The following is a 26,836-nucleotide window of genomic DNA, read 5'->3' as shown; positions in this document are numbered from 1 at the left end:
ATTGCTGCTGGCTTAGATGAAATAACTGTCAAACAAATAAAACATCTTGGTCCAGAAATGCATGACTGTCTCCTATGTTTCTTTGAAAATTGTCTCAACAATTTTGTTGGATCTCAAACTTGTGTAGGAAACCTCTTGTATTTGCCTTTCTGAAGCCAGGTAAACAAGTTGAAGACCCAAGGAGTTACTTACTAATCTCACTTCTATGTCTCGTGTAAAAGATCTTTGGAAGAATGACACATAACTGACTCTTAAAAGCAGATGAATCTCTCATAATCCCACAGAAACCTGGATTTAGAACAGGTAAGGACTCAGAAGCACAGGTATTAAATCTAACCCAGCATACTGATATGGTTTTGAGACAAAAATATCACTGAGTTAGCATTTATTGATCTAACAGCAGCTTGTGACATGATCATCAACCAAATACTCCTGCCACAAATGTATGGAATAACTAAAAATCACCTTCTTACATAAATAATTATAGATCTCCTACAAATTATAAGGTTTTTCATAACATTTCAAGATCAGCACAGTTAACAGAGGGTACAAAACAGAGAATTTCCCCAGGGCAGTTTTTCTTGGTTCTCTGTTATTTAATATTTATCCCTTTGCCTAATAACACATGAAGTTTCATCCATGTCAATGATCTCACCATCTGTTCTCAGAGTGAGGCCTTTGAATAGGCATAACTAAATCTTAATACTGATTTGAAGGAATTAAACAAATACTGCTGTAAGAACCAGTTAATACCAGATCCCAGCAAAAACACTGTCTGAGTGACAGTCAGGCTCTTAGGAAATTTCAGATGACTTGGAAAGTAGTGCAAGTGGAACACAGTTTTTAGCCCAAATATCTTGGGATCACTCTTGACTGTGCACAGACTTTCAAGCAGCATTGTATGAGTGAAAAATAAAACAACATATTGCAGAAAATTCCATCCTGGGATGCAACAGCAAAAACAGCAAATTTGTCTTTGTGTTGCACTGCAGGTGAAAATGCTAGCCTTGTTTGGCATAATTCTAGCCACACTAACCAAGTGGATATCACTTTTAATAATTCATGCAAACTAATTACTCAAAGTCAGAAACATGCACCATGGGATAAACAGTAGCATTAAGCTGAAATTGCCCCCTAGGCAAGAGATGTGAGATAGCTGCATACAGAGAATGGTACAAGGTACCGACCACCAATAAATACCCATTACATGGCCACCATCCCCCTCGTTCCTGACTGATGCTCAGAAAAAGTGTCATGAGGACAACAGACAACACTGTCTTACAGACATGTTCCTGACTATCTATATCGGAGATGATGTCTGAACACCTCTAGGTGATATTATCAGAAAATCTAGCTGATGGTTTCACTGAAGAATGGTGAATGTAGGAACTCTGAACAGGCTCAGAACTGGGGTTGCAAGGTCAAAAGAGAATTTGTAGAAATGAGGTTATCCTACATCATTGACACTTTGTGACTATGATGTTCAACAAACTATGGAGTACTTATAGCAATGTAGGATACATACTGCAAGACATACCATTGATGACCAAATGTCAACAAACTCTGAAGCCATTATGACAGCCAAATACTGGGCTAAAGTTGCTTAGATTTTAATCTTTGCCTTTATTTCTTTTATTCAACATTCTTATAATGTATACAGCTGAAAGCTGTAACATTGTCTTCATTTTTTTTTAACTAACAGCTTATATGTATATTGTTAAGTATGTCTGTATGTACAAGGTCTGTTCAAGAAATTCCAGAACATTTGTAGTTTCACACCAATGGTGTGTTGGAGTGAATGCCGTTGGCATTTCTGCACAAGCATCTGTAATTTCCAGCAGTTTCATTGTTGTTTGTCTGTTACTTGTTCAGTGCTGCATTGAGTAGAACATTGTGATTCACAGTATGTAAATGCTGAGATGCTGGTTAGAGGAGCAACACGTCTGTGTTAAATTTTGTGTGAAACTCAAGAAAACCTTTACAGACACACACCAAATGATGCAGGAAGCCTAAAATGATGAGTGCTTAAGCCATGCTCAGTGTTACGAATGATTCACTTGGTTTAAAAATGGCTGGATGGAAGTTAAAGATGACCCTTGTTCTGGATGCCCTTTGACATCTACCAATGATGATTATGATTTCGTAGACTTTCCCGGCGTAATAACTGCTGATATTCTTCACGGGTTTGCAGCCGGATCATTTCGTCCTCCAGACACAATATTTCGGCGGACCAGCTGGCCGCCATCCTCAGGTGAGTTAATGCTGGTGCACTGCCTCGCCGGAACTGAGTTCCAGCCACAACGACGGAAACCTTTATACACCACAAACCGTTCACCGCGCCTGCGCGAGAAGATAGCGCCTCCTGGCGGTAAGAAGACACGCAGCGCGCCAGTGGAGAAAGACGGCGGAAACGATAAATCGCATCAGGAAGGATCCAGAGATCGAAAAGAAGAACGTTTTTGTTTAATGTCCGACAACATCGGATTCCATATTTTGCTTAGAGGAAAACCTCTATCCCTGTTAATAATATTGCTTGCTAATCTGATTTCAATAGATTCTTTAAGAATACATTCCCAATAGCGAGAAGCAGGAGAGATCAATTGTGTCCTGTCGTACATCATTCTGTGTCCCTCGTTAAGGCAATGTTCCGCCACTGCAGATTTCTCGGGCTGGAGCAACCGAGTGTGCCGATGATGTTCCACACACCGGTCCTTAATCGTTCGAATAGTCTGACCAATGTACTTCTTTCCACAGTGACACGGGATTTCATATACACCGGGTTTCCTTAAACCCAAATTATCCTTAACTGAGCCGAGAAGGGCTCTAGTCTTGGCCACCGGCGTAAAAACACTTTTAATATCATATCTCCTTAGAATTCTTGAAATTTTAGATGATATACTTCCCGCAAAGGGTAAATAAGCAACAGCTACAAAAGTATCCTCTATAGGCTCGCGTGACGGACCAAACTGAAGAGCACGGCATATTTGTTGTTCCGTATATCCATTCTGTTTGAAAACAGTTTTCAAATGGTCAAGTTCTTCTTTCAAATGTTCCTCGTCAGAAATGGCATAAGCTCTTTTTACCAAAGTCCGCAAAACTCCACTACGTTGGTGTGGTGGATGACAGCTGGTCGCATGAAGATAACGGTCAGTATGAGTAGGTTTCCGATACACGCTGTGTCCGAAAGTCCCATCGTCCTTTCTTTCAACCAAAACATCAAGAAATGGAAGTTTGCCATCACTTTCAATTTCCATGGTAAACTGAATGCTCGGATGTAGACAATTAAAGTGATCCAAAAAACGATTCAAGGCATCAATTCCATGCGGCCAAACCATAAAAATGTCATCAACATATCTGAAAAAACACTTAGGTTTAAGAAACGAAGTTTTGAGTGCCATGTCCTCAAAGTCTTCCATAAAAAGGTTAGCGACTATGGGGGAGAGGGGACTCCCCATAGCCACTCCGTCAGTTTGCTCAAAATATACATCATTAAAAAGGAAATACGTCGAAGTCAACACATGACGACATAACTTGGTGGTTTCTTCATCTAATTTCTCACTGATTAGTGACAGGGACTCTTCAAGAGGAACCCGAGTAAAAAGAGAAATAACATCAAAGCTGACAAGCAAGTCAGAAGGACCAGAGTATAATGATTTTAATCGTCGAATGAAGTCAGACGAATTAGATATGTGATGTTCACATTTTCCCACATATGGCCTGAGAACCGAAGCTAAATATTTGGCCAAATTATAGGTAGGGGCGCCCAAGTTGCTGACAATGGGACGCAGAGGAATACCACTCTTATGTATTTTGGGTAAACCATACAATCTCGGAGGAACCGCCGCACCAGGATGAAGTTTCTTGATGACATCACTAGGTAAAGAGCTCTTCTTTAAAAGTGAGAGAGTCTTTCGTTTTATACAATCCGTGGGATCATTTTTGATTTTCCGATAGGCCGATTCCTGTAGCAAAAGATCCATTTTGGCAACATAATCCTCACGTGCGAGAATAACCGTGGCATTGCCTTTATCAGCCGGAAGAATGATTAGATCCCGATTTTCTCTCAGAGACCGAATAGCAGCCCTTTCACAAGATGGAATATTATTCCTTGGAGGTGGAGTTCGACGAAGTTTATAGGCAACCTCCTGCCTGATCTCTTCTGCCCTGTCCTCATGAAGGCGGGCCACAGCTTGTTCTACAGCACAAATAAAATCCGTAATAGGAGTCCTCTTGGGAGTAGGTGCGAAATTTAACCCTTTTTTTAAAACAGATAATGTAGCATCATCAAATTCCTGAGTCGTAAGATTAATAACCACCCGTTGACGGGTGTCGTCACCAGACATAATAGGAGAAACAGAGAGACGTTGGAACTTAGATGACTGTTTACCAGCAGCAATTTTCTGCACCGAGTCCGAAAAAGCCCATGAAGCGCTATCCACCCATTCCCATGATGTGGCAGACAGTCTCGAAGATATTTCCAGATGCAAATAAAATAAATCTTTGGATATAAAATCCAATCGTCGACGCGTAAAGCGAATACGTTCCCGTACCAATGCACGACTGGCCCGCTTCTTGATTTTGTTGGCCGCTTTTGTGTCAATATAATGATTAATTCTGGCAAATTTAGGGATAATACCCTCGTCCCGACATCTCAATAAAAACACAAGTGCACTCAGTAACTTCCCTTTCTTCTTGCGAAAATTATCCAACTTTCTAACAAGACTCACCATCTCCTCCCCGTAGAGGTTTTGGATGTGATTTCGTAGACTTTCCCGGCGTAATAACTGCTGATATTCTTCACGGGTTTGCAGCCGGATCATTTCGTCCTCCAGACACAATATTTCGGCGGACCAGCTGGCCGCCATCCTCAGGTGAGTTAATGCTGGTGCACTGCCTCGCCGGAACTGAGTTCCAGCCACAACGACGGAAACCTTTATACACCACAAACCGTTCACCGCGCCTGCGCGAGAAGATAGCGCCTCCTGGCGGTAAGAAGACACGCAGCGCGCCAGTGGAGAAAGACGGCGGAAACGATAAATCGCATCAGGAAGGATCCAGAGATCGAAAAGAAGAACGTTTTTGTTTAATGTCCGACAACATCGGATTCCATATTTTGCTTAGAGGAAAACCTCTATCCCTGTTAATAATATTGCTTGCTAATCTGATTTCAATAGATTCTTTAAGAATACATTCCCAATAGCGAGAAGCAGGAGAGATCAATTGTGTCCTGTCGTACATCATTCTGTGTCCCTCGTTAAGGCAATGTTCCGCCACTGCAGATTTCTCGGGCTGGAGCAACCGAGTGTGCCGATGATGTTCCACACACCGGTCCTTAATCGTTCGAATAGTCTGACCAATGTACTTCTTTCCACAGTGACACGGGATTTCATATACACCGGGTTTCCTTAAACCCAAATTATCCTTAACTGAGCCGAGAAGGGCTCTAGTCTTGGCCACCGGCGTAAAAACACTTTTAATATTATATCTCCTTAGAATTCTTGAAATTTTAGATGATATACTTCCCGCAAAGGGTAAATAAGCAACAGCTACAAAAGTATCCTCTATAGGCTCGCGTGACGGACCAAACTGAAGAGCACGGCATATTTGTTGTTCCGTATATCCATTCTGTTTGAAAACAGTTTTCAAATGGTCAAGTTCTTCTTTCAAATGTTCCTCGTCAGAAATGGCATAAGCTCTTTTTACCAAAGTCCGCAAAACTCCACTACGTTGGTGTGGTGGATGACAGCTGGTCGCATGAAGATAACGGTCAGTATGAGTAGGTTTCCGATACACGCTGTGTCCGAAAGTCCCATCGTCCTTTCTTTCAACCAAAACATCAAGAAATGGAAGTTTGCCATCACTTTCAATTTCCATGGTAAACTGAATGCTCGGATGTAGACAATTAAAGTGATCCAAAAAACGATTCAAGGCATCAATTCCATGCGGCCAAACCATAAAAATGTCATCAACATATCTGAAAAAACACTTAGGTTTAAGAAACGAAGTTTTGAGTGCCATGTCCTCAAAGTCTTCCATAAAAAGGTTAGCGACTATGGGGGAGAGGGGACTCCCCATAGCCACTCCGTCAGTTTGCTCAAAATATACATCATTAAAAAGGAAATACGTCGAAGTCAACACATGACGACATAACTTGGTGGTTTCTTCATCTAATTTCTCACTGATTAGTGACAGGGACTCTTCAAGAGGAACCCGAGTAAAAAGAGAAATAACATCAAAGCTGACAAGCAAGTCAGAAGGACCAGAGTATAATGATTTTAATCGTCGAATGAAGTCAGACGAATTAGATATGTGATGTTCACATTTTCCCACATATGGCCTGAGAACCGAAGCTAAATATTTGGCCAAATTATAGGTAGGGGCGCCCAAGTTGCTGACAATGGGACGCAGAGGAATACCACTCTTATGTATTTTGGGTAAACCATACAATCTCGGAGGAACCGCCGCACCAGGATGAAGTTTCTTGATGACATCACTAGGTAAAGAGCTCTTCTTTAAAAGTGAGAGAGTCTTTCGTTTTATACAATCCGTGGGATCATTTTTGATTTTCCGATAGGCCGATTCCTGTAGCAAAAGATCCATTTTGGCAACATAATCCTCACGTGCGAGAATAACCGTGGCATTGCCTTTATCAGCCGGAAGAATGATTAGATCCCGATTTTCTCTCAGAGACCGAATAGCAGCCCTTTCACAAGATGGAATATTATTCCTTGGAGGTGGAGTTCGACGAAGTTTATAGGCAACCTCCTGCCTGATCTCTTCTGCCCTGTCCTCATGAAGGCGGGCCACAGCTTGTTCTACAGCACAAATAAAATCCGTAATAGGAGTCCTCTTGGGAGTAGGTGCGAAATTTAACCCTTTTTTTAAAACAGATAATGTAGCATCATCAAATTCCTGAGTCGTAAGATTAATAACCACCCGTTGACGGGTGTCGTCACCAGACATAATAGGAGAAACAGAGAGACGTTGGAACTTAGATGACTGTTTACCAGCAGCAATTTTCTGCACCGAGTCCGAAAAAGCCCATGAAGCGCTATCCACCCATTCCCATGATGTGGCAGACAGTCTCGAAGATATTTCCAGATGCAAATAAAATAAATCTTTGGATATAAAATCCAATCGTCGACGCGTAAAGCGAATACGTTCCCGTACCAATGCACGACTGGCCCGCTTCTTGATTTTGTTGGCCGCTTTTGTGTCAATATAATGATTAATTCTGGCAAATTTAGGGATAATACCCTCGTCCCGACATCTCAATAAAAACACAAGTGCACTCAGTAACTTCCCTTTCTTCTTGCGAAAATTATCCAACTTTCTAACAAGACTCACCATCTCCTCCCCGTAGAGGTTTTGGATGTGATTTCGTAGACTTTCCCGGCGTAATAACTGCTGATATTCTTCACGGGTTTGCAGCCGGATCATTTCGTCCTCCAGACACAATATTTCGGCGGACCAGCTGGCCGCCATCCTCAGGTGAGTTAATGCTGGTGCACTGCCTCGCCGGAACTGAGTTCCAGCCACAACGACGGAAACCTTTATACACCACAAACCGTTCACCGCGCCTGCGCGAGAAGATAGCGCCTCCTGGCGGTAAGAAGACACGCAGCGCGCCAGTGGAGAAAGACGGCGGAAACGATAAATCGCATCAGGAAGGATCCAGAGATCGAAAAGAAGAACGTTTTTGTTTAATGTCCGACAACATCGGATTCCATATTTTGCTTAGAGGAAAACCTCTATCCCTGTTAATAATATTGCTTGCTAATCTGATTTCAATAGATTCTTTAAGAATACATTCCCAATAGCGAGAAGCAGGAGAGATCAATTGTGTCCTGTCGTACATCATTCTGTGTCCCTCGTTAAGGCAATGTTCCGCCACTGCAGATTTCTCGGGCTGGAGCAACCGAGTGTGCCGATGATGTTCCACACACCGGTCCTTAATCGTTCGAATAGTCTGACCAATGTACTTCTTTCCACAGTGACACGGGATTTCATATACACCGGGTTTCCTTAAACCCAAATTATCCTTAACTGAGCCGAGAAGGGCTCTAGTCTTGGCCACCGGCGTAAAAACACTTTTAATATCATATCTCCTTAGAATTCTGACGAGGAACATTTGAAAGAAGAACTTGACCATTTGAAAACTGTTTTCAAAACTGTTTTCAAACAGAATGGATATACGGAACAACAAATATGCCGTGCTCTTCAGTTTGGTCCGTCACGCGAGCCTATAGAGGATACTTTTGTAGCTGTTGCTTATTTACCCTTTGCGGGAAGTATATCATCTAAAATTTCAAGAATTCTAAGGAGATATGATATTAAAAGTGTTTTTACGCCGGTGGCCAAGACTAGAGCCCTTCTCGGCTCAGTTAAGGATAATTTGGGTTTAAGGAAACCCGGTGTATATGAAATCCCGTGTCACTGTGGAAAGAAGTACATTGGTCAGACTATTCGAACGATTAAGGACCGGTGTGTGGAACATCATCGGCACACTCGGTTGCTCCAGCCCGAGAAATCTGCAGTGGCGGAACATTGCCTTAACGAGGGACACAGAATGATGTACGACAGGACACAATTGATCTCTCCTGCTTCTCGCTATTGGGAATGTATTCTTAAAGAATCTATTGAAATCAGATTAGCAAGCAATATTATTAACAGGGATAGAGGTTTTCCTCTAAGCAAAATATGGAATCCGATGTTGTCGGACATTAAACAAAAACGTTCTTCTTTTCGATCTCTGGATCCTTCCTGATGCGATTTATCGTTTCCGCCGTCTTTCTCCACTGGCGCGCTGCGTGTCTTCTTACCGCCAGGAGGCGCTATCTTCTCGCGCAGGCGCGGTGAACGGTTTGTGGTGTATAAAGGTTTCCGTCGTTGTGGCTGGAACTCAGTTCCGGCGAGGCAGTGCACCAGCATTAACTCACCTGAGGATGGCGGCCAGCTGGTCCGCCGAAATATTGTGTCTGGAGGACGAAATGATCCGGCTGCAAACCCGTGAAGAATATCAGCAGTTATTACGCCGGGAAAGTCTACGAAATCACATCCAAAACCTCTACGGGGAGGAGATGGTGAGTCTTGTTAGAAAGTTGGATAATTTTCGCAAGAAGAAAGGGAAGTTACTGAGTGCACTTGTGTTTTTATTGAGATGTCGGGACGAGGGTATTATCCCTAAATTTGCCAGAATTAATCATTATATTGACACAAAAGCGGCCAACAAAATCAAGAAGCGGGCCAGTCGTGCATTGGTACGGGAACGTATTCGCTTTACGCGTCGACGATTGGATTTTATATCCAAAGATTTATTTTATTTGCATCTGGAAATATCTTCGAGACTGTCTGCCACATCATGGGAATGGGTGGATAGCGCTTCATGGGCTTTTTCGGACTCGGTGCAGAAAATTGCTGCTGGTAAACAGTCATCTAAGTTCCAACGTCTCTCTGTTTCTCCTATTATGTCTGGTGACGACACCCGTCAACGGGTGGTTATTAATCTTACGACTCAGGAATTTGATGATGCTACATTATCTGTTTTAAAAAAAGGGTTAAATTTCGCACCTACTCCCAAGAGGACTCCTATTACGGATTTTATTTGTGCTGTAGAACAAGCTGTGGCCCGCCTTCATGAGGACAGGGCAGAAGAGATCAGGCAGGAGGTTGCCTATAAACTTCGTCGAACTCCACCTCCAAGGAATAATATTCCATCTTGTGAAAGGGCTGCTATTCGGTCTCTGAGAGAAAATCGGGATCTAATCATTCTTCCGGCTGATAAAGGCAATGCCACGGTTATTCTCGCACGTGAGGATTATGTTGCCAAAATGGATCTTTTGCTACAGGAATCGGCCTATCGGAAAATCAAAAATGATCCCACGGATTGTATAAAACGAAAGACTCTCTCACTTTTAAAGAAGAGCTCTTTACCTAGTGATGTCATCAAGAAACTTCATCCTGGTGCGGCGGTTCCTCCGAGATTGTATGGTTTACCCAAAATACATAAGAGTGGTATTCCTCTGCGTCCCATTGTCAGCAACTTGGGCGCCCCTACCTATAATTTGGCCAAATATTTAGCTTCGGTTCTCAGGCCATATGTGGGAAAATGTGAACATCACATATCTAATTCGTCTGACTTCATTCGACGATTAAAATCATTATACTCTGGTCCTTCTGACTTGCTTGTCAGCTTTGATGTTATTTCTCTTTTTACTCGGGTTCCTCTTGAAGAGTCCCTGTCACTAATCAGTGAGAAATTAGATGAAGAAACCACCAAGTTATGTCGTCATGTGTTGACTTCGACGTATTTCCTTTTTAATGATGTATATTTTGAGCAAACTGACGGAGTGGCTATGGGGAGTCCCCTCTCCCCCATAGTCGCTAACCTTTTTATGGAAGACTTTGAGGACATGGCACTCAAAACTTCGTTTCTTAAACCTAAGTGTTTTTTCAGATATGTTGATGACATTTTTATGGTTTGGCCGCATGGAATTGATGCCTTGAATCGTTTTTTGGATCACTTTAATTGTCTACATCCGAGCATTCAGTTTACCATGGAAATTGAAAGTGATGGCAAACTTCCATTTCTTGATGTTTTGGTTGAAAGAAAGGACGATGGGACTTTCGGACACAGCGTGTATCGGAAACCTACTCATACTGACCGTTATCTTCATGCGACCAGCTGTCATCCACCACACCAACGTAGTGGAGTTTTGCGGACTTTGGTAAAAAGAGCTTATGCCATTTCTGACGAGGAACATTTGAAAGAAGAACTTGACCATTTGAAAACTGTTTTCAAACAGAATGGATATACGGAACAACAAATATGCCGTGCTCTTCAGTTTGGTCCGTCACGCGAGCCTATAGAGGATACTTTTGTAGCTGTTGCTTATTTACCCTTTGCGGGAAGTATATCATCTAAAATTTCAAGAATTCTAAGGAGATATGATATTAAAAGTGTTTTTACGCCGGTGGCCAAGACTAGAGCCCTTCTCGGCTCAGTTAAGGATAATTTGGGTTTAAGGAAACCCGGTGTATATGAAATCCCGTGTCACTGTGGAAAGAAGTACATTGGTCAGACTATTCGAACGATTAAGGACCGGTGTGTGGAACATCATCGGCACACTCGGTTGCTCCAGCCCGAGAAATCTGCAGTGGCGGAACATTGCCTTAACGAGGGACACAGAATGATGTACGACAGGACACAATTGATCTCTCCTGCTTCTCGCTATTGGGAATGTATTCTTAAAGAATCTATTGAAATCAGATTAGCAAGCAATATTATTAACAGGGATAGAGGTTTTCCTCTAAGCAAAATATGGAATCCGATGTTGTCGGACATTAAACAAAAACGTTCTTCTTTTCGATCTCTGGATCCTTCCTGATGCGATTTATCGTTTCCGCCGTCTTTCTCCACTGGCGCGCTGCGTGTCTTCTTACCGCCAGGAGGCGCTATCTTCTCGCGCAGGCGCGGTGAACAGTTTGTGGTGTATAAAGGTTTCCGTCGTTGTGGCTGGAACTCAGTTCCGGCGAGGCAGTGCACCAGCATTAACTCACCTGAGGATGGCGGCCAGCTGGTCCGCCGAAATATTGTGTCTGGAGGACGAAATGATCCGGCTGCAAACCCGTGAAGAATATCAGCAGTTATTACGCCGGGAAAGTCTACGAAATCACATCCAAAACCTCTACGGGGAGGAGATGGTGAGTCTTGTTAGAAAGTTGGATAATTTTCGCAAGAAGAAAGGGAAGTTACTGAGTGCACTTGTGTTTTTATTGAGATGTCGGGACGAGGGTATTATCCCTAAATTTGCCAGAATTAATCATTATATTGACACAAAAGCGGCCAACAAAATCAAGAAGCGGGCCAGTCGTGCATTGGTACGGGAACGTATTCGCTTTACGCGTCGACGATTGGATTTTATATCCAAAGATTTATTTTATTTGCATCTGGAAATATCTTCGAGACTGTCTGCCACATCATGGGAATGGGTGGATAGCGCTTCATGGGCTTTTTCGGACTCGGTGCAGAAAATTGCTGCTGGTAAACAGTCATCTAAGTTCCAACGTCTCTCTGTTTCTCCTATTATGTCTGGTGACGACACCCGTCAACGGGTGGTTATTAATCTTACGACTCAGGAATTTGATGATGCTACATTATCTGTTTTAAAAAAAGGGTTAAATTTCGCACCTACTCCCAAGAGGACTCCTATTACGGATTTTATTTGTGCTGTAGAACAAGCTGTGGCCCGCCTTCATGAGGACAGGGCAGAAGAGATCAGGCAGGAGGTTGCCTATAAACTTCGTCGAACTCCACCTCCAAGGAATAATATTCCATCTTGTGAAAGGGCTGCTATTCGGTCTCTGAGAGAAAATCGGGATCTAATCATTCTTCCGGCTGATAAAGGCAATGCCACGGTTATTCTCGCACGTGAGGATTATGTTGCCAAAATGGATCTTTTGCTACAGGAATCGGCCTATCGGAAAATCAAAAATGATCCCACGGATTGTATAAAACGAAAGACTCTCTCACTTTTAAAGAAGAGCTCTTTACCTAGTGATGTCATCAAGAAACTTCATCCTGGTGCGGCGGTTCCTCCGAGATTGTATGGTTTACCCAAAATACATAAGAGTGGTATTCCTCTGCGTCCCATTGTCAGCAACTTGGGCGCCCCTACCTATAATTTGGCCAAATATTTAGCTTCGGTTCTCAGGCCATATGTGGGAAAATGTGAACATCACATATCTAATTCGTCTGACTTCATTCGACGATTAAAATCATTATACTCTGGTCCTTCTGACTTGCTTGTCAGCTTTGATGTTATTTCTCTTTTTACTCGGGTTCCTCTTGAAGAGTCCCTGTCACTAATCAGTGAGAAATTAGATGAAGAAACCACCAAGTTATGTCGTCATGTGTTGACTTCGACGTATTTCCTTTTTAATGATGTATATTTTGAGCAAACTGACGGAGTGGCTATGGGGAGTCCCCTCTCCCCCATAGTCGCTAACCTTTTTATGGAAGACTTTGAGGACATGGCACTCAAAACTTCGTTTCTTAAACCTAAGTGTTTTTTCAGATATGTTGATGACATTTTTATGGTTTGGCCGCATGGAATTGATGCCTTGAATCGTTTTTTGGATCACTTTAATTGTCTACATCCGAGCATTCAGTTTACCATGGAAATTGAAAGTGATGGCAAACTTCCATTTCTTGATGTTTTGGTTGAAAGAAAGGACGATGGGACTTTCGGACACAGCGTGTATCGGAAACCTACTCATACTGACCGTTATCTTCATGCGACCAGCTGTCATCCACCACACCAACGTAGTGGAGTTTTGCGGACTTTGGTAAAAAGAGCTTATGCCATTTCTGACGAGGAACATTTGAAAGAAGAACTTGACCATTTGAAAACTGTTTTCAAACAGAATGGATATACGGAACAACAAATATGCCGTGCTCTTCAGTTTGGTCCGTCACGCGAGCCTATAGAGGATACTTTTGTAGCTGTTGCTTATTTACCCTTTGCGGGAAGTATATCATCTAAAATTTCAAGAATTCTAAGGAGATATGATATTAAAAGTGTTTTTACGCCGGTGGCCAAGACTAGAGCCCTTCTCGGCTCAGTTAAGGATAATTTGGGTTTAAGGAAACCCGGTGTATATGAAATCCCGTGTCACTGTGGAAAGAAGTACATTGGTCAGACTATTCGAACGATTAAGGACCGGTGTGTGGAACATCATCGGCACACTCGGTTGCTCCAGCCCGAGAAATCTGCAGTGGCGGAACATTGCCTTAACGAGGGACACAGAATGATGTACGACAGGACACAATTGATCTCTCCTGCTTCTCGCTATTGGGAATGTATTCTTAAAGAATCTATTGAAATCAGATTAGCAAGCAATATTATTAACAGGGATAGAGGTTTTCCTCTAAGCAAAATATGGAATCCGATGTTGTCGGACATTAAACAAAAACGTTCTTCTTTTCGATCTCTGGATCCTTCCTGATGCGATTTATCGTTTCCGCCGTCTTTCTCCACTGGCGCGCTGCGTGTCTTCTTACCGCCAGGAGGCGCTATCTTCTCGCGCAGGCGCGGTGAACGGTTTGTGGTGTATAAAGGTTTCCGTCGTTGTGGCTGGAACTCAGTTCCGGCGAGGCAGTGCACCAGCATTAACTCACCTGAGGATGGCGGCCAGCTGGTCCGCTGAAATATTGTGTCTGGAGGACGAAATGATCCGGCTGCAAACCCGTGAAGAATATCAGCAATGATGATTATGTCAGGAAAATCAACAAAATTGTGTGTGTTAATCAAAGATAGACTGTCTGAGAGATTTCAGAAGAATGTAACAGTTCAGTTGGATCATGTCATGAAATCCTGACATAACATATTGGAATGCATTGTGTTGCCAGCAAGTTCATCCTACGGCTCATGAGTCAAGACCAGAAAGACCTTTGCCTCACAACCTGTGAAGAGCTTTTGGATCGCGCAAATGAGAATGAGACATTCCTTAAAAGAAACATAACTGGTGATGAGATATGAGTCTACTATTATAATTTTGAGACCAAGATTCAATCTTCACAGCGGGTTGGGAATGGTTCTCCTAGACCAGAAAAAGTTCATCAGGTCGGGTGAAATGTCAAAACCATGCTGATAGTTTTCATTGACTTTGAAGGATTAGTTCATTGTGAATTCATGCCATAGGAACAAACAGTTAATTGGTCATATTATCAGGATGTGTTGCAACGTCTGCAAGAAAATGTGAGAAGGAAATGGCCTGAAATGTGGTGAGATAATTCATAGCTCTTGCACCATGATAATGCTCCTACACATTCATCCCTGTTGCTGTGTGAGTATTGCACAAAACACAAAATCACTGTGCCGCCCCACCCTCCATACTCTCAAAACCTGGCCCCTGCAGACTTTTTATTGCTTTCAGAGTTGGTAACCCCATTGAAAGGATGAAGATTTGCAGTGGTACATGAGATAAAAGAAAATTCATGATTGAGCAAGAGGCATACTAAGACTGCTTCCCAAAGTCGAAACAGTGTAGGGAGTGGCGTATCAATTGAGGAGGAAAGCATTTTGAAGCAGACCATGCACAATAAGTAAAAGGTAAGTGTAAAAAAATTTTGTGGACAAAGTTCCAGAATTTTTTGAACAGACCTATATATGTTTGTATCTTTTATCCTGAAGTTAGATGCTTTGATGTAAATAAATAATAAATTGCCAATGTAAACTGCAGCCAGTTTTAGTTCTCGTTTTGTTAACTTACAGCCTTGCATTTTGTATATGAGAGTTAGCAACTATCTGAAGTATTTTCATTCAGTTTTAATTAAACTTTTTGAATCTCTCATGTGACAGATCTACAACAGTGTATATCTTTGTTCTGTAACAGTGCTTTGTCTTATTGTTTATTTTCCATAAGGAACTGACTTTTCTTTTTGGAAAGGTAACTGTACTCAGATAAGTATAAACAACCTAGAATTTTCCATCATATTTTACTGACAGCATGGTGTATCTGATTCATGGCAAATTAATATGGCATGGAAATTTGCAAAGCAGCTACAGTAGGTATTCAGACAAAAATAGAATAAATGGTACTTATACTCTGAATGACTGGAAACAATCACACTAGAAAATCTGGGATGAAGTAGTAACTTGAATATTAGGACAGACTGCTACTCATCACATAGAAGTTACCTTTTTATCCAAATATCTGTGATTTCATTTTTTGTGGAATACTCACTTACCAACAGGGATGAATGTGCAGGAGTGTTATCATGGCACAAGAGCCATGAATTGTCTCACCACATTCTTTGATCTCTCAAATACAGTCATCCAGATTTAACTTCTTGAGATTGCCTAAAGCATTTAAGATGAATACCAGAATGGTCTCCCTAAACAGATAAGACAATTTCTTTCCTTATCATGGTGCAAATTGAGTACATACTCAAATGGCCTATTTATCAATAGGGAGTTAAATCAGGTCTTCCTTGTTTTCTAGTTCTCAGTAAAATTAGGAACACACCAATTTACTCCACAGTTGTGGGCAGCAAGTCCTTGAAAAGTATTTCATAGGGACAGAGTTCAGTTTTGGGTGGGCTTTAGTATTCTTTTGATGCACAAACTGTTCTCTGACAGTGCAGAGATAATAGAGATATCAATGAAATTTTGTTTTTGTTATGTTGGTACATATTTTATAATGATGTAAATCAAGTGTTAACTTGACTATTGATTGGCTTTACTTATAACTTAAACAGCTTTTTAAAAATAATGAAGTATGTTTTAAGTTCTCAAAATGGTACACTTTGTGGTAAAATTCTTTGTTTCAAATTGTTTACTACTACAGGAAATGAACCTAAATTTTATAAGGAGTTTGCTCCCTTGTTTACAACAGGTGGGAAATAGAAGACTGAATTCACAGTTGCCCGTATATCTCCCTTGCCCTTGTGCATTGTATGGTCAGCATGTGAATGCTTTTTACAAGATATTACTTACATACTGTGTTATTCAGTCTTATGAAAGTAGTTATCTAACCAGTCTAATGATTTCATTTTCTTTGACATTTTTAGAATAACAGATTAGGACTGACAGAGTTATGTAATAAATGTAGGTTTTGAAATAATGGTTATAAATTTCTAATATCAGTGTCATAAAGCACAATGGTTAATTATCAATAGCCATGTTATGGTTATCTGAATACTACTTGAAAACTACAAAAATGGAACAGATATATTTAAACAGATACAAATAAACATCATATCATTACATTAAAAAAAAGGAAAAGCAAATGGCTAAGTAAATAAAATTGCTTTAATTGCTCAAATGGAAGTTCCAAGTAAGGACAGAAGAGTTTAGAGCAACAGCTATTGAAAACTTTGTTGTAGATCCAATTTCCATAAGTTACTGACACACAATAACTGCAGTAAATAGTGTAGCTGAGTATTGTGTTCAAATAAAAAGAAAACAGCATTGCAACTTCTTCTTGTTTTTCCTCTTCTTTTCTCTCTTCATCCTACTTCTTCTTCCTCTTCTTCTGTACTTCATGCATAAGACTTTTGCCCCTGGAATTTACTTTCTCGTTGTTAGCAAGAGACCTGCAACTCTCTTCTCTACTGTAATACAGGGACAACACTACTTTATAAAACATCATAACTGTTACTATATCTGTCTACATCTGTAGCTATATCAATACTCCACAAGCGGAGGGTACTTATGGTACCACTAACTGATCCCTGCTTTCCTGTTCTATTCACTAATGGCATATTGGAAAAATAATCATCAGTAATTCTCTGTATTAGTTCAAAATTCTTGAATTTTCTCATTGTGGTCATTTCATGAGCTGTCCGACTCTTCCCAGAAAGTACTCTCTTGAAATTTGTATAGTATACCTCTCAGTAATGCTCAGCACATCTCTTGTAGCACGTAACACTGGAGTTCATTGAGCATCTCTGTAACACTCTTGCACAGATTCAATGATCATGTGACAAAATGTACCACTCTTTGTTGGATCTTCCCTATCTCTTCTATTGGTCCTACATGGTAATGGTCAAAAGACTGATGAACAGTACTCAAGAACTGGTTGAACAAGTGCATTGTAAGCCACTTCTCTAATAGATGAATTACATTTCCTTAAGATTCTTTCTATTAATTTCAGCCATCTATCTGTTTTTCCTACTATTTTTTTTTGCTGTAGTCATTCCTCTGAAGTTCACTCTGGATAGATACTCCTAGATATCTTATGGTAGTTATTGTTAATTTGTAATCAGTAGTGATGTTGTACATAGTGGATTTATTTTCCTATGTATGCACAATGTATTACATTTATTTTTGTTAAGGGTCAACTGTCAGATCACATACCATTCATCAATCCTCTACAGGTTATTCTGTAATCAATACTGCCTTCCGGCATTGCTACTTTCTTATAGATAACTGCATCATCTGCAAACAGCCTTAAAAAGTTTCCAACGCAGTCTACTAGATCATTTATATATGTGAACAGTAATGGTCCTATCACACTTCCTTTTGGTACTCACATAATTACCTTTATAACTGTTGGTTTTGTTTCAGTAAGAGCAATGTGTTGAGTTCTACCTACAAGGATGTCTTGAATCCATTCATCAATCTGGTCCAGTACTCAGTAAGTTTGTATTTTTTTTTCACTAAGTGGCTGTGTAGAACAGTGTCAAGTGCCTTCCTGAAGTCAAGGAACACAGCATCAACCTGAGGACTGATGTCTAGAGCACTGTGGGCTTCATGAAGGAACAGAGTGAGTTGAGTTTCACAAGATCTCTTTCTGCAGAATTCATGATGATTTTTATAGAGGAGTTGGAAGCTGAAGAAATTAATCAAAGTTGGTGCCACAGCCAGAACTCAAACCCGGGTCTTCTTGCTTATTAGGCAGATATGCTGACCATTACACCACCACAGTACTATGGTTAACATAGCTGCACGAACTACCCAAGTCAAATGCCATCCCTGACACAAACTCTAATTCACATCTCCAGCTTATTTTCCCCTTACATTGTGACTATTGCCAGGGTTCTCTGACACTGGAATAGCACCCAGCATTGGACTTAATGGGGTAGTCCTCTACTAAATGTGATTGTATAGATCTTATAATTATAAGATCTATCTTATCTACCTTCCCCCTTATGTCCAATGCTGGGGTGCTATCCCAATGTTGCAGAGCCCTGGTAATAGTGAAAATGTAAGGGGAATATAAGCTGGAGATGTGAATTAGAGTTTGTGTTGGGGATGGCAATTGACTTGGGTAGTTCATGCTGCAGTGGTGTAATGGTCAGCATATCAGCTTAGTAAGCAAGAAGATCCAGGTTGAGTCCCAGCCGCAGCACAAATTTTGATTCATTTCTTCAGCTTCCAACATTATTGTAGATAAAGATGAGACTTAAATGTCTCAGGAAAATTTTAATGTAAAATTTATAGCGGAGATGTTTATGGTCCAAAAATATCATAATATATGAATATAAAATGTGTTACATACTTCTACAACAGATTGACATTAACAATATGAGCCTATAATGATATGTACCTGTCCTACAACTCTTGAGAGAGCGAATGACATACACTTTTTCTAGTCATCAGGTATCCTTCATTGCACAAGTCACCTTCGATGAGCTGCTGCTAGAAGTGGAGCAAGTTCTTTCACATAGTCTCTGTAAAATCTTACTGGTATCTCATCTGGTCCTGATGCTTTTCCACTACAAAGTGACTGTAATTGTTTCTCTGTTCTGCAATCAGTTATTTCAATATGTGTCATTCTGAAATTCATATAATGATTGAAAGAAGGAATCTTACTATGATTTTCTACGGTGAAAAAATTTTGGAAGACCAAATTCTCGCTCTGTCTTTTCCATTTTATTGCCATTATGGTCACTGAGTGACTGAATAGATGATTTTGAAGTGATGACTGATTTTACATAAGACTGAAACCTCTTAGGATTTCCATTAGATTGATTGACAAATTTTTTCTTTCAATGTCACTTAACACAGCTCGCCTTATGTTCATTTTCACTTCATCCAGCTATTGTTTGTCAGCCAGATTTTGAGTTCTATTGAAACTGTGAGGAAGAACCCTTTGTTTACAGGCAAAGCAGTTTTCCGAAATGGTTATTAAACCATGGTGGGTCTTTCCCATCCCTTAAGACTTTGCATATTGAACAATGCACTTGAATTTTTTCCATTTGTGCTCCATGTCATTGCCCTCAGCACTGAATACTTGATGTTGACTACTCAGATAGTCTGCACTTTGTATCTTGTCACTCTTGCTAATCATAAATATTTTCCTAACTTTCTTAACATTCATTGTAATACCTGTAGTCATAGGTACAATTACAGCCTAATGATCACTGATACTGTCCTTTATGTTCATTGATTTAAGATTGTTTTTTAAACAATATTAACTCAGCACATAGAGGAAGCATTGAGTGGCAAACAAGTGCATAAAACAAAAACATAACCACCAGTGAAATATTGGGCCTTAGTTAATCCCATAGGATGACTGCCACATACAAGGCAATATGAGCAATCTATGATGATGGGACATGTGATCAGCAAGTTGCCAATCGCTACACCCCTTATTGCCAGTAGACAAATCCTGATGGTGCCACCACTTCTTTATTGAAGCAAATCCTCATTTTGCCTCTTGGGTCTGAGTTAAACCCATTCCAGACCACCATACCTCAGAAAAAAATTGAGGAGGTACTGAGAATTGAACCTGGGTGCTTCGACAGTGAAGGCAGTGATGCTACCAATTCAGACATGGAAGTGGTTCAAACAAGGATATTTAAAAGTAGATTACGCTATCAGACAAAGTCCTTTCAAACAATAGAAAATCTTGGATGAAAATGATAGTTGCTACTCACCATATAGTGGAGATGCTGAGTCACAGATAGGGAAAAAAAAGAAGACTGTCAGAAAGTGAGCTTTCAGCCAACAAGGCCTTTGTCAAAAACACACACACACACACACACACACACACACACACACACACACACACACACACACACACACACACACACACACACACACACACACACACACACACACACAGAGAGAGAGAGAGAGAGAGAGAGAGAGAGACAGAGAGAGAGAGACTCATGCAAACACAATTCATAACACACGACCTGGAAACTCTCCCTGGAGTCCATCCCTCTCCTCACCACTAGCACTCCCTGCACTCCTACCTTCTATATTTGCTAAAACTCATAAACTCAACAACACAGGACACCATTGTGGCCAATTACTGTGCCCCCCACTGAGAGAATCTCTGCTCTCATCAACCAACACTTCCAGCCTATTACTCACAACAGTTCGTGTTTCTTCACCACATGGTGCCCAGCTCATCACTATTGATGCACCCTTCCTTTACACTAACATCCCTAGTGCCCATGGCCTCTGGGATAAGGCTATGGGCACTGGCATGGCACCATCATACACCAACCTGTTCATGAGCCATCTAGAGTAATCCTTCCTAAACACACAGAATCCCAAACTCCTCCCCTGGTTCAAATACACTGATGACATATTCATGATCCACATTCCTCCAGAACCTCAACACCTCTCCCCCCCCCCCCCCCCCCCCCCCCAATTTGCTTCACCTGGTCCAACTCAATCCCAGAACCTACCTTCCTCGATGTTGACCTCCACCTCAAAGACGACTATGTTAGTACCTCTGCCCACATCAAACCTACCAAACACCAGCATTACATCCACTTTGGGGTGTCACTGAGGTCTTCACAGACCATAATTATCTTTCCAACCTTGTACAAAAACAGTATCTCATACCTTATCTTTCCAGTCACCCACCACCTCCTAAAGACCCACTGTCTGGCCACAGAGGAGCATTCCTCTTCTGACTCAGTACCACCCAGGACTGGAGCAACTGAATTAAATTCTCTGTCACAGTTTCGACTATCTCTTGTTGTGCCCTGAAATGAGAAGTATCCTATCCACTATACTTCCAACCCCTCACACAGTGGTATTCCACAGCCCACCAAACCTGCACAATATCCTCATCCATCCCTACACAACCCCTGCTCTCATCCCATTGCTTCATGGCTCATATCCCTGTAGCAGACCTAGATGCAATACTTGTGTCACAAGTCCTCTCATCACCACCTACTTCTTTCTGGTCACAAACATCACCTATCCCATCAAAGGCACAGCTACTTGTGAAATCAGTCATGTGATCTACAAGCTAAGCTGCAACCACTGTGCTGAATTCTGTGTGGGCATGACAACCAACAAGCTGTCTGTCTGCATGAATGGCCACTGACAAACTGTGACAATAAAACAGCTGGACCAACCTGTTGCTGAGCAAGCTGCCCAACATGGCGTTCTCCATTTCAATGACTGCTTCACAGCCTGTGCCATGTATAACCTTCCCGCCAACACCTGCTTTTCTGAATTATGCAGGTGGGAACCCTCCCTACAATGTATCCTACATTCCCATAACCCTACTGGCCTCAACCTTTGTTAGTTATTATCCTTACCCATCTAGCCCTTCCCTGTTCCCATTACAGCACTACACAGTCCTCTGTTCCACCAATGCACCCAGTCATTTTTCTTCTTTTCTTTTCCGCTACCCTCCCTCCCCCACCCTCTGTCTAACCTCCAGACAGCACCTAGCTACCCACCCTCTCTCCACCTCATCCCTGTTCACCCTCACAACCAGCACCTTACTGTCCCCCATCTGTACCCTGCTATCCCTCCCACTCCCTGCCCCAGCCTCGTCCTTACCACCACCATCCAGTTGCCTCTCCCATCGTGTGTCGTGCGCTACTGCTCACTGTCTGGCCTCAGCTGCCAGAGACTGTAGTCATGTATGTATGTGTTACATGTGCGTGTGTGTGTGTGTGTGTCTTGTCTATTTTTGGCAAAGGCCTTGCTGGCCAAAGCTCACTTGCTGGCAGTCTTTTTGTAGTGCCTATCTGTGACTCAGCCTCTCAGCTGTATGGTATCCTTTTCATAATATTGTTACAAAAACATATATTTAGAAGCTACATAAATTACCTTCTATGTACATTTGATGATTAGAGATTGCTACCTGCAGCATGACTGTTAATAATTCTCATCTGAAATAAAGCTGCAGTCTTGCTGTTGACAAACAACTGTTGTTCCATGACTGTTATTGTTCTCATGTAAATTTTAAACATGCAGTAGTAGGTGAGATGCAGATGAGTGGTATGACTGCAGAAACAACATATGTTTTTAGAGTCGTGACTCTCTTCCTAATTATTTAAGATATTCGTTCAGATCCCTTTCTAGCACAAATAGAATAGAGTAAGATTCTGACAGTGTATACAGCTATTCGATAAATGGTGATGCCTATGGCTTGTAGGATCGAAATGAGTAAACTTTCATGGTGTTAAGTATGCTTTATTACTCACAGCTCTCAATTTCTACTGTGCAGTTTTGTGAATCAAGGGGATAATAATGTAGATCCATCATACAGGCCAATGTCGTCGTAAATCTCATGCCATATGTAATACTCCCATCTCCATTAAGCCGTACCAGTTTATTTCTTTCTGTCACATCATGAAGGAAGCTGAAACAGACAGATTTAGTAATTGCTGTAGGGGAAGGATTTACATAATAAGCCTCACAATGTGGAAAAGCTTACATATACACATTGTTTCAGACACAAAGAAAAGGATTTAACTATTTACCTGTTCTTGTCATTTGCAAAAAATGTGTCAGGTACCCATATCTTCTCAGCAAAATCACCTGATAATGTTAATATCTCTTCTTCATTACTGAAGGCAAGTCGTTCATCTTTCCAGTATTGATTGAGGTACATGGTAATGGTATAGTCCTGCAAGTAAAATATTTATCATTTACTATTTCAGCTTGTCCATGTATATGATTGGCAAATGAATAAATGAAACTCTATCATGGGCTACAAAAATTAATTTATGAAATCCATCAATGGTAAAACTAGGATGGAATAATGACCATAATATGAAGATGATGGATTGCTATTCACCATATGGGGGAGGTAATGACAGGCAGACAAAAAAGATGGCTTTACATTTGAGCTTTTGGATAAAAGCTCTTCTTCTAAAGTAGAAAACACACACACACACAAGTGCAACTCACACACGTGGCCACTCTCTCAGGCCACTGAGGCCAGACTGTGTGCAGCAATGGTGTTTGATGAGAGAAGCAATCAATGGGTGGTGAGAATAAGGGGGAGGCTTGGGCAGGGAGGGAGATGGAGAGCAGTGGGGGGGGGGGGGAGGAGGGGAAGGTGTGGTGCTGTAGGAGCATGTGGTGGGGACAGGGTATGACTGCTAGGTGCAATTGGGAGGTTTGTGGGGGTAAGGGAGTGGAAAAGGTGAGAAGTAGGGAGGGAAAAAGGCTAGTAGATGCATTGGTGGAATGAATGCTATATAGTGCTGGAATGGGAGCAGTGAAGGGATAAGTGGAAGGAGGACAGGGACTAGTGAAGGACTGAGGCCAGGGGATTACAGGAACATAGGACATATTACCAGGAGAATTCCCATCTGAGCAGTTCAGAAAAGCTGATGTTGATCGTGAGAATACAGATGGCACAGGCTGTGAAGCAGTCACTGAAGTGAAGCACTTTATGTTGGGCAGCATACTCAGCAGCTGGATGGTGCAGCTATCTCGTGGCCACAGTTTGTTGGTTGCCCTTCATGTGGACCGACAGCTTGTTGGCTGTCATGCCCAAGTAGAAAGCAGCACAGTGGTTGCAGCTTAAGATCACATACTGCTTTCACAGGTAGCCTGGCCTTCGATTGGATGGGTGATGCTTGTGACTGGATGGGAGCAGACAGCAGGTGATGGTATATACAAGATCCAGAGAACAAAATTACCCTCCTGACCTTGTACAGAAACTGATCTCCCATGCCTTGTCTCTCTAATCACCTACTACCTCCCACACTCCCACTGTTTGGTCACAAAGGAGCACTCCCCTTGTAACTCAGTACCACCTAGTACTGGAGTAACAGAATCACATTCTCCACTAGGGTTTCACCTATCTCTCTGAAATGAGTAGCATCCTACCCACTGCCTCCACCCCCCCCCCCCCCCCCCCCCCCCCTCCCATTGGTATTCTGCCACCCATCATCCCTACTCCACCCCTGCTTCCAACCACCTGTCTCATGGCTCATACCCCTGCAATAGATCTAGTCTAGATGCAAGACCTGTCTCATATGCCCTTCCAGCAACACCTATTCCAGTCCAGTCATAAGCATCTCCTATCCCATCAAAGGCGGGGATATCAGTAAATATGTGATCTACTAACTAATTTGAAACCACTGTCCTGATTTTTATGTGGTATGACAACCATCCAACCAACCAACAAGCAATCTGCCTGAATGAATAGCCAATGACAAACTGTGGCCAAGAGACAGCTGGACCACCCAGTTGCTGTACATGATGCCCAACACAACACACTTAATTTCAGTGACTGTGTCACAATCTGCACATCTCGATCCTTTCTACCAACACCAGCTTTTATGAATTGTGCAGTTGGAAACTCTCCCTGCAATATATCGTATGTTCCCATAACACCCCTGGCATCAACCTTGTTAGTTCCTGCCTTTCAACCACCTATCTCAATCCCTGCACCAACTGCAGCACAACAAAGCCTTCTGTTACACCAGTGAAGCAACTAACCTTTTTCCCCTCTCTATTTCTCTCCTTTTCCTTTCCCCTCCCCCTCCTGACTCCACCCATCCCCTCCTCAAAGCTTACAACGAAACCCAGAGCAGCCTTACCCTGCCCCTCCATGTCACTGCAGGCTCCCCCAAGCAGCACTATACCTCCCTCCATCCTACTCTACCACCACCACCACCACCCCTCTCCTAACCCCTGCCTCCTCCTTACCCTCACCAGCCACAGATTGTTTCTCACATCAGGCACAGTTGCTTTATGTAGTTTGGCCCCCATGGCCAAAGGCAGTGGTTGTGTGTGTGTGTGCATGTGTGTGTTTATGAGATGGGCTCTTTGCCAAAAACTCAAATGTATAGCCATCTTTTTGTGGTGCCTGTCTGCAACTCAGTGTCGTCTGTACATGATGAGCAGCAATCTATCCTTCTCATAATACTGAATTTATGGAATCCCATGGATAGCACTGTTCAGTGCATGTAGGTGCTGACTGCTTGGAAACTGTATAATTTATCTTCTTTTGACAAATTCTATACTATTACTTACCATGTTCACCTCAGAAATGGAATCAAAGCTTGCTATTGTGAGATCCATACCAACATACAGAGGGTCACCTGGAGAAAAGAGAAAAAGAAGCCATATAACATTTACCAATAAATTTGGATGTTTTTCTTCATTTTAGAGGTATCTAAATAGCATCCTACATACTGATTCAACTTTTAAAAAATATATGATTTACACTGGCAGAGATTATTAGGTCAATGGCTGGACAACTCTGTAAGAGAGTTTGAGATGTAAAATTACATTACAGATGGATAAAACTTAGAATTAAAATTCATTCAGCAGTAGAGAAGTTGTTGTTATAGTCTGCAGTCCAAAGAATGGTTTGATGCAGAACTCGTACACTAGTGTTTCTTTTGTAAGGCTCTTCATATCTGCATAATTACTGCAACATTTGTCCAATTCAACTAGCTTAGTGTATTTAAGAAATGGTCTCCCTCCAAAATTTTTAGTCTCCACACTTCCCTCCATTACCAAATTGATGATTCCTTGCTGCCCATCAATCAAACCCTTCATTTTGTTACTTTGTATTGTAAATTACCTTTTGCATGTACAATATGATGCAGTACCTCCTCATTAGTTATTCATTCTAGCCCTTTAATACTCAGCATCCTTCTGTATCACCACATTTCAAAAGCTTCCATTCTCTTTTTATGTAAACAGTTTATTTTCTTCCATCTTTTTTTCTGGAGATCCAAATGGTGGCTAATCTGGAATCTTTGGCTAGTGGAGAGATCAGTCAACGCATTTTTTCAGTTATAGCCACATCTCCTTTAAATACTCATTATATATCTTTAATGCTCCCAGTGTCTTTTGCATCCTCATGGTATTTATCATTGCTGCTTCTTCCGTATTTGAGGGGCAGTTTCCAACTCCAAGGGCACCCTTTTGTCTGCTCCTCTGCCATCTTTAAAAAGGCCATTGATGGAATGGGGGTGACTTCTTGCGTTGGAGGTATTTGGGGGTCATTCAAGATTTTACAGTAGCTGCACAGAATTACTAGTCAAAGACACTATCTCTAGACCACGGGTGCACAACAAAAAAGACAGCCACATGATGGGGTGAAACAATCCATGGTTAAGAGGCAGATTTTTCTTTTACGGAAGCTAAGAAAGGAA

The 26,836-nt window shown here is 41.7% G+C and overlaps 1 protein-coding gene across 4 annotated transcripts in view; it reads right to left on the bottom strand.

Moving 5' to 3' along the window:
- LOC126354266 (gamma-aminobutyric acid receptor subunit beta-like) overlaps positions 1-26,836 on the bottom strand; it is a 298,711-nt gene that overhangs the window by 35,095 nt on the left and 236,780 nt on the right. For all 4 annotated transcript variants that reach the window (XM_050003798.1, XM_050003797.1, XM_050003799.1 and 1 more), the window contains 3 exons: positions 25,704-25,771; positions 23,192-23,337; positions 22,913-23,070 (listed from right to left, as the gene is read on the bottom strand). In XM_050003798.1, coding sequence (XP_049859755.1) covers positions 22,913-23,070; positions 23,192-23,337; positions 25,704-25,771 — 372 coding nt within the window. The remainder of the gene's footprint in view (positions 1-22,912; positions 23,071-23,191; positions 23,338-25,703; positions 25,772-26,836) is intronic.

Source organism: Schistocerca gregaria, chromosome 3 (assembly GCF_023897955.1).
Source record: "Schistocerca gregaria isolate iqSchGreg1 chromosome 3, iqSchGreg1.2, whole genome shotgun sequence".
NCBI lineage: Eukaryota > Metazoa > Arthropoda > Insecta > Orthoptera > Acrididae > Schistocerca > Schistocerca gregaria.
The sequence above is the reverse complement of the archived record's forward strand: the minus strand, read 5'-3'. Positions and strand labels throughout refer to the sequence as shown.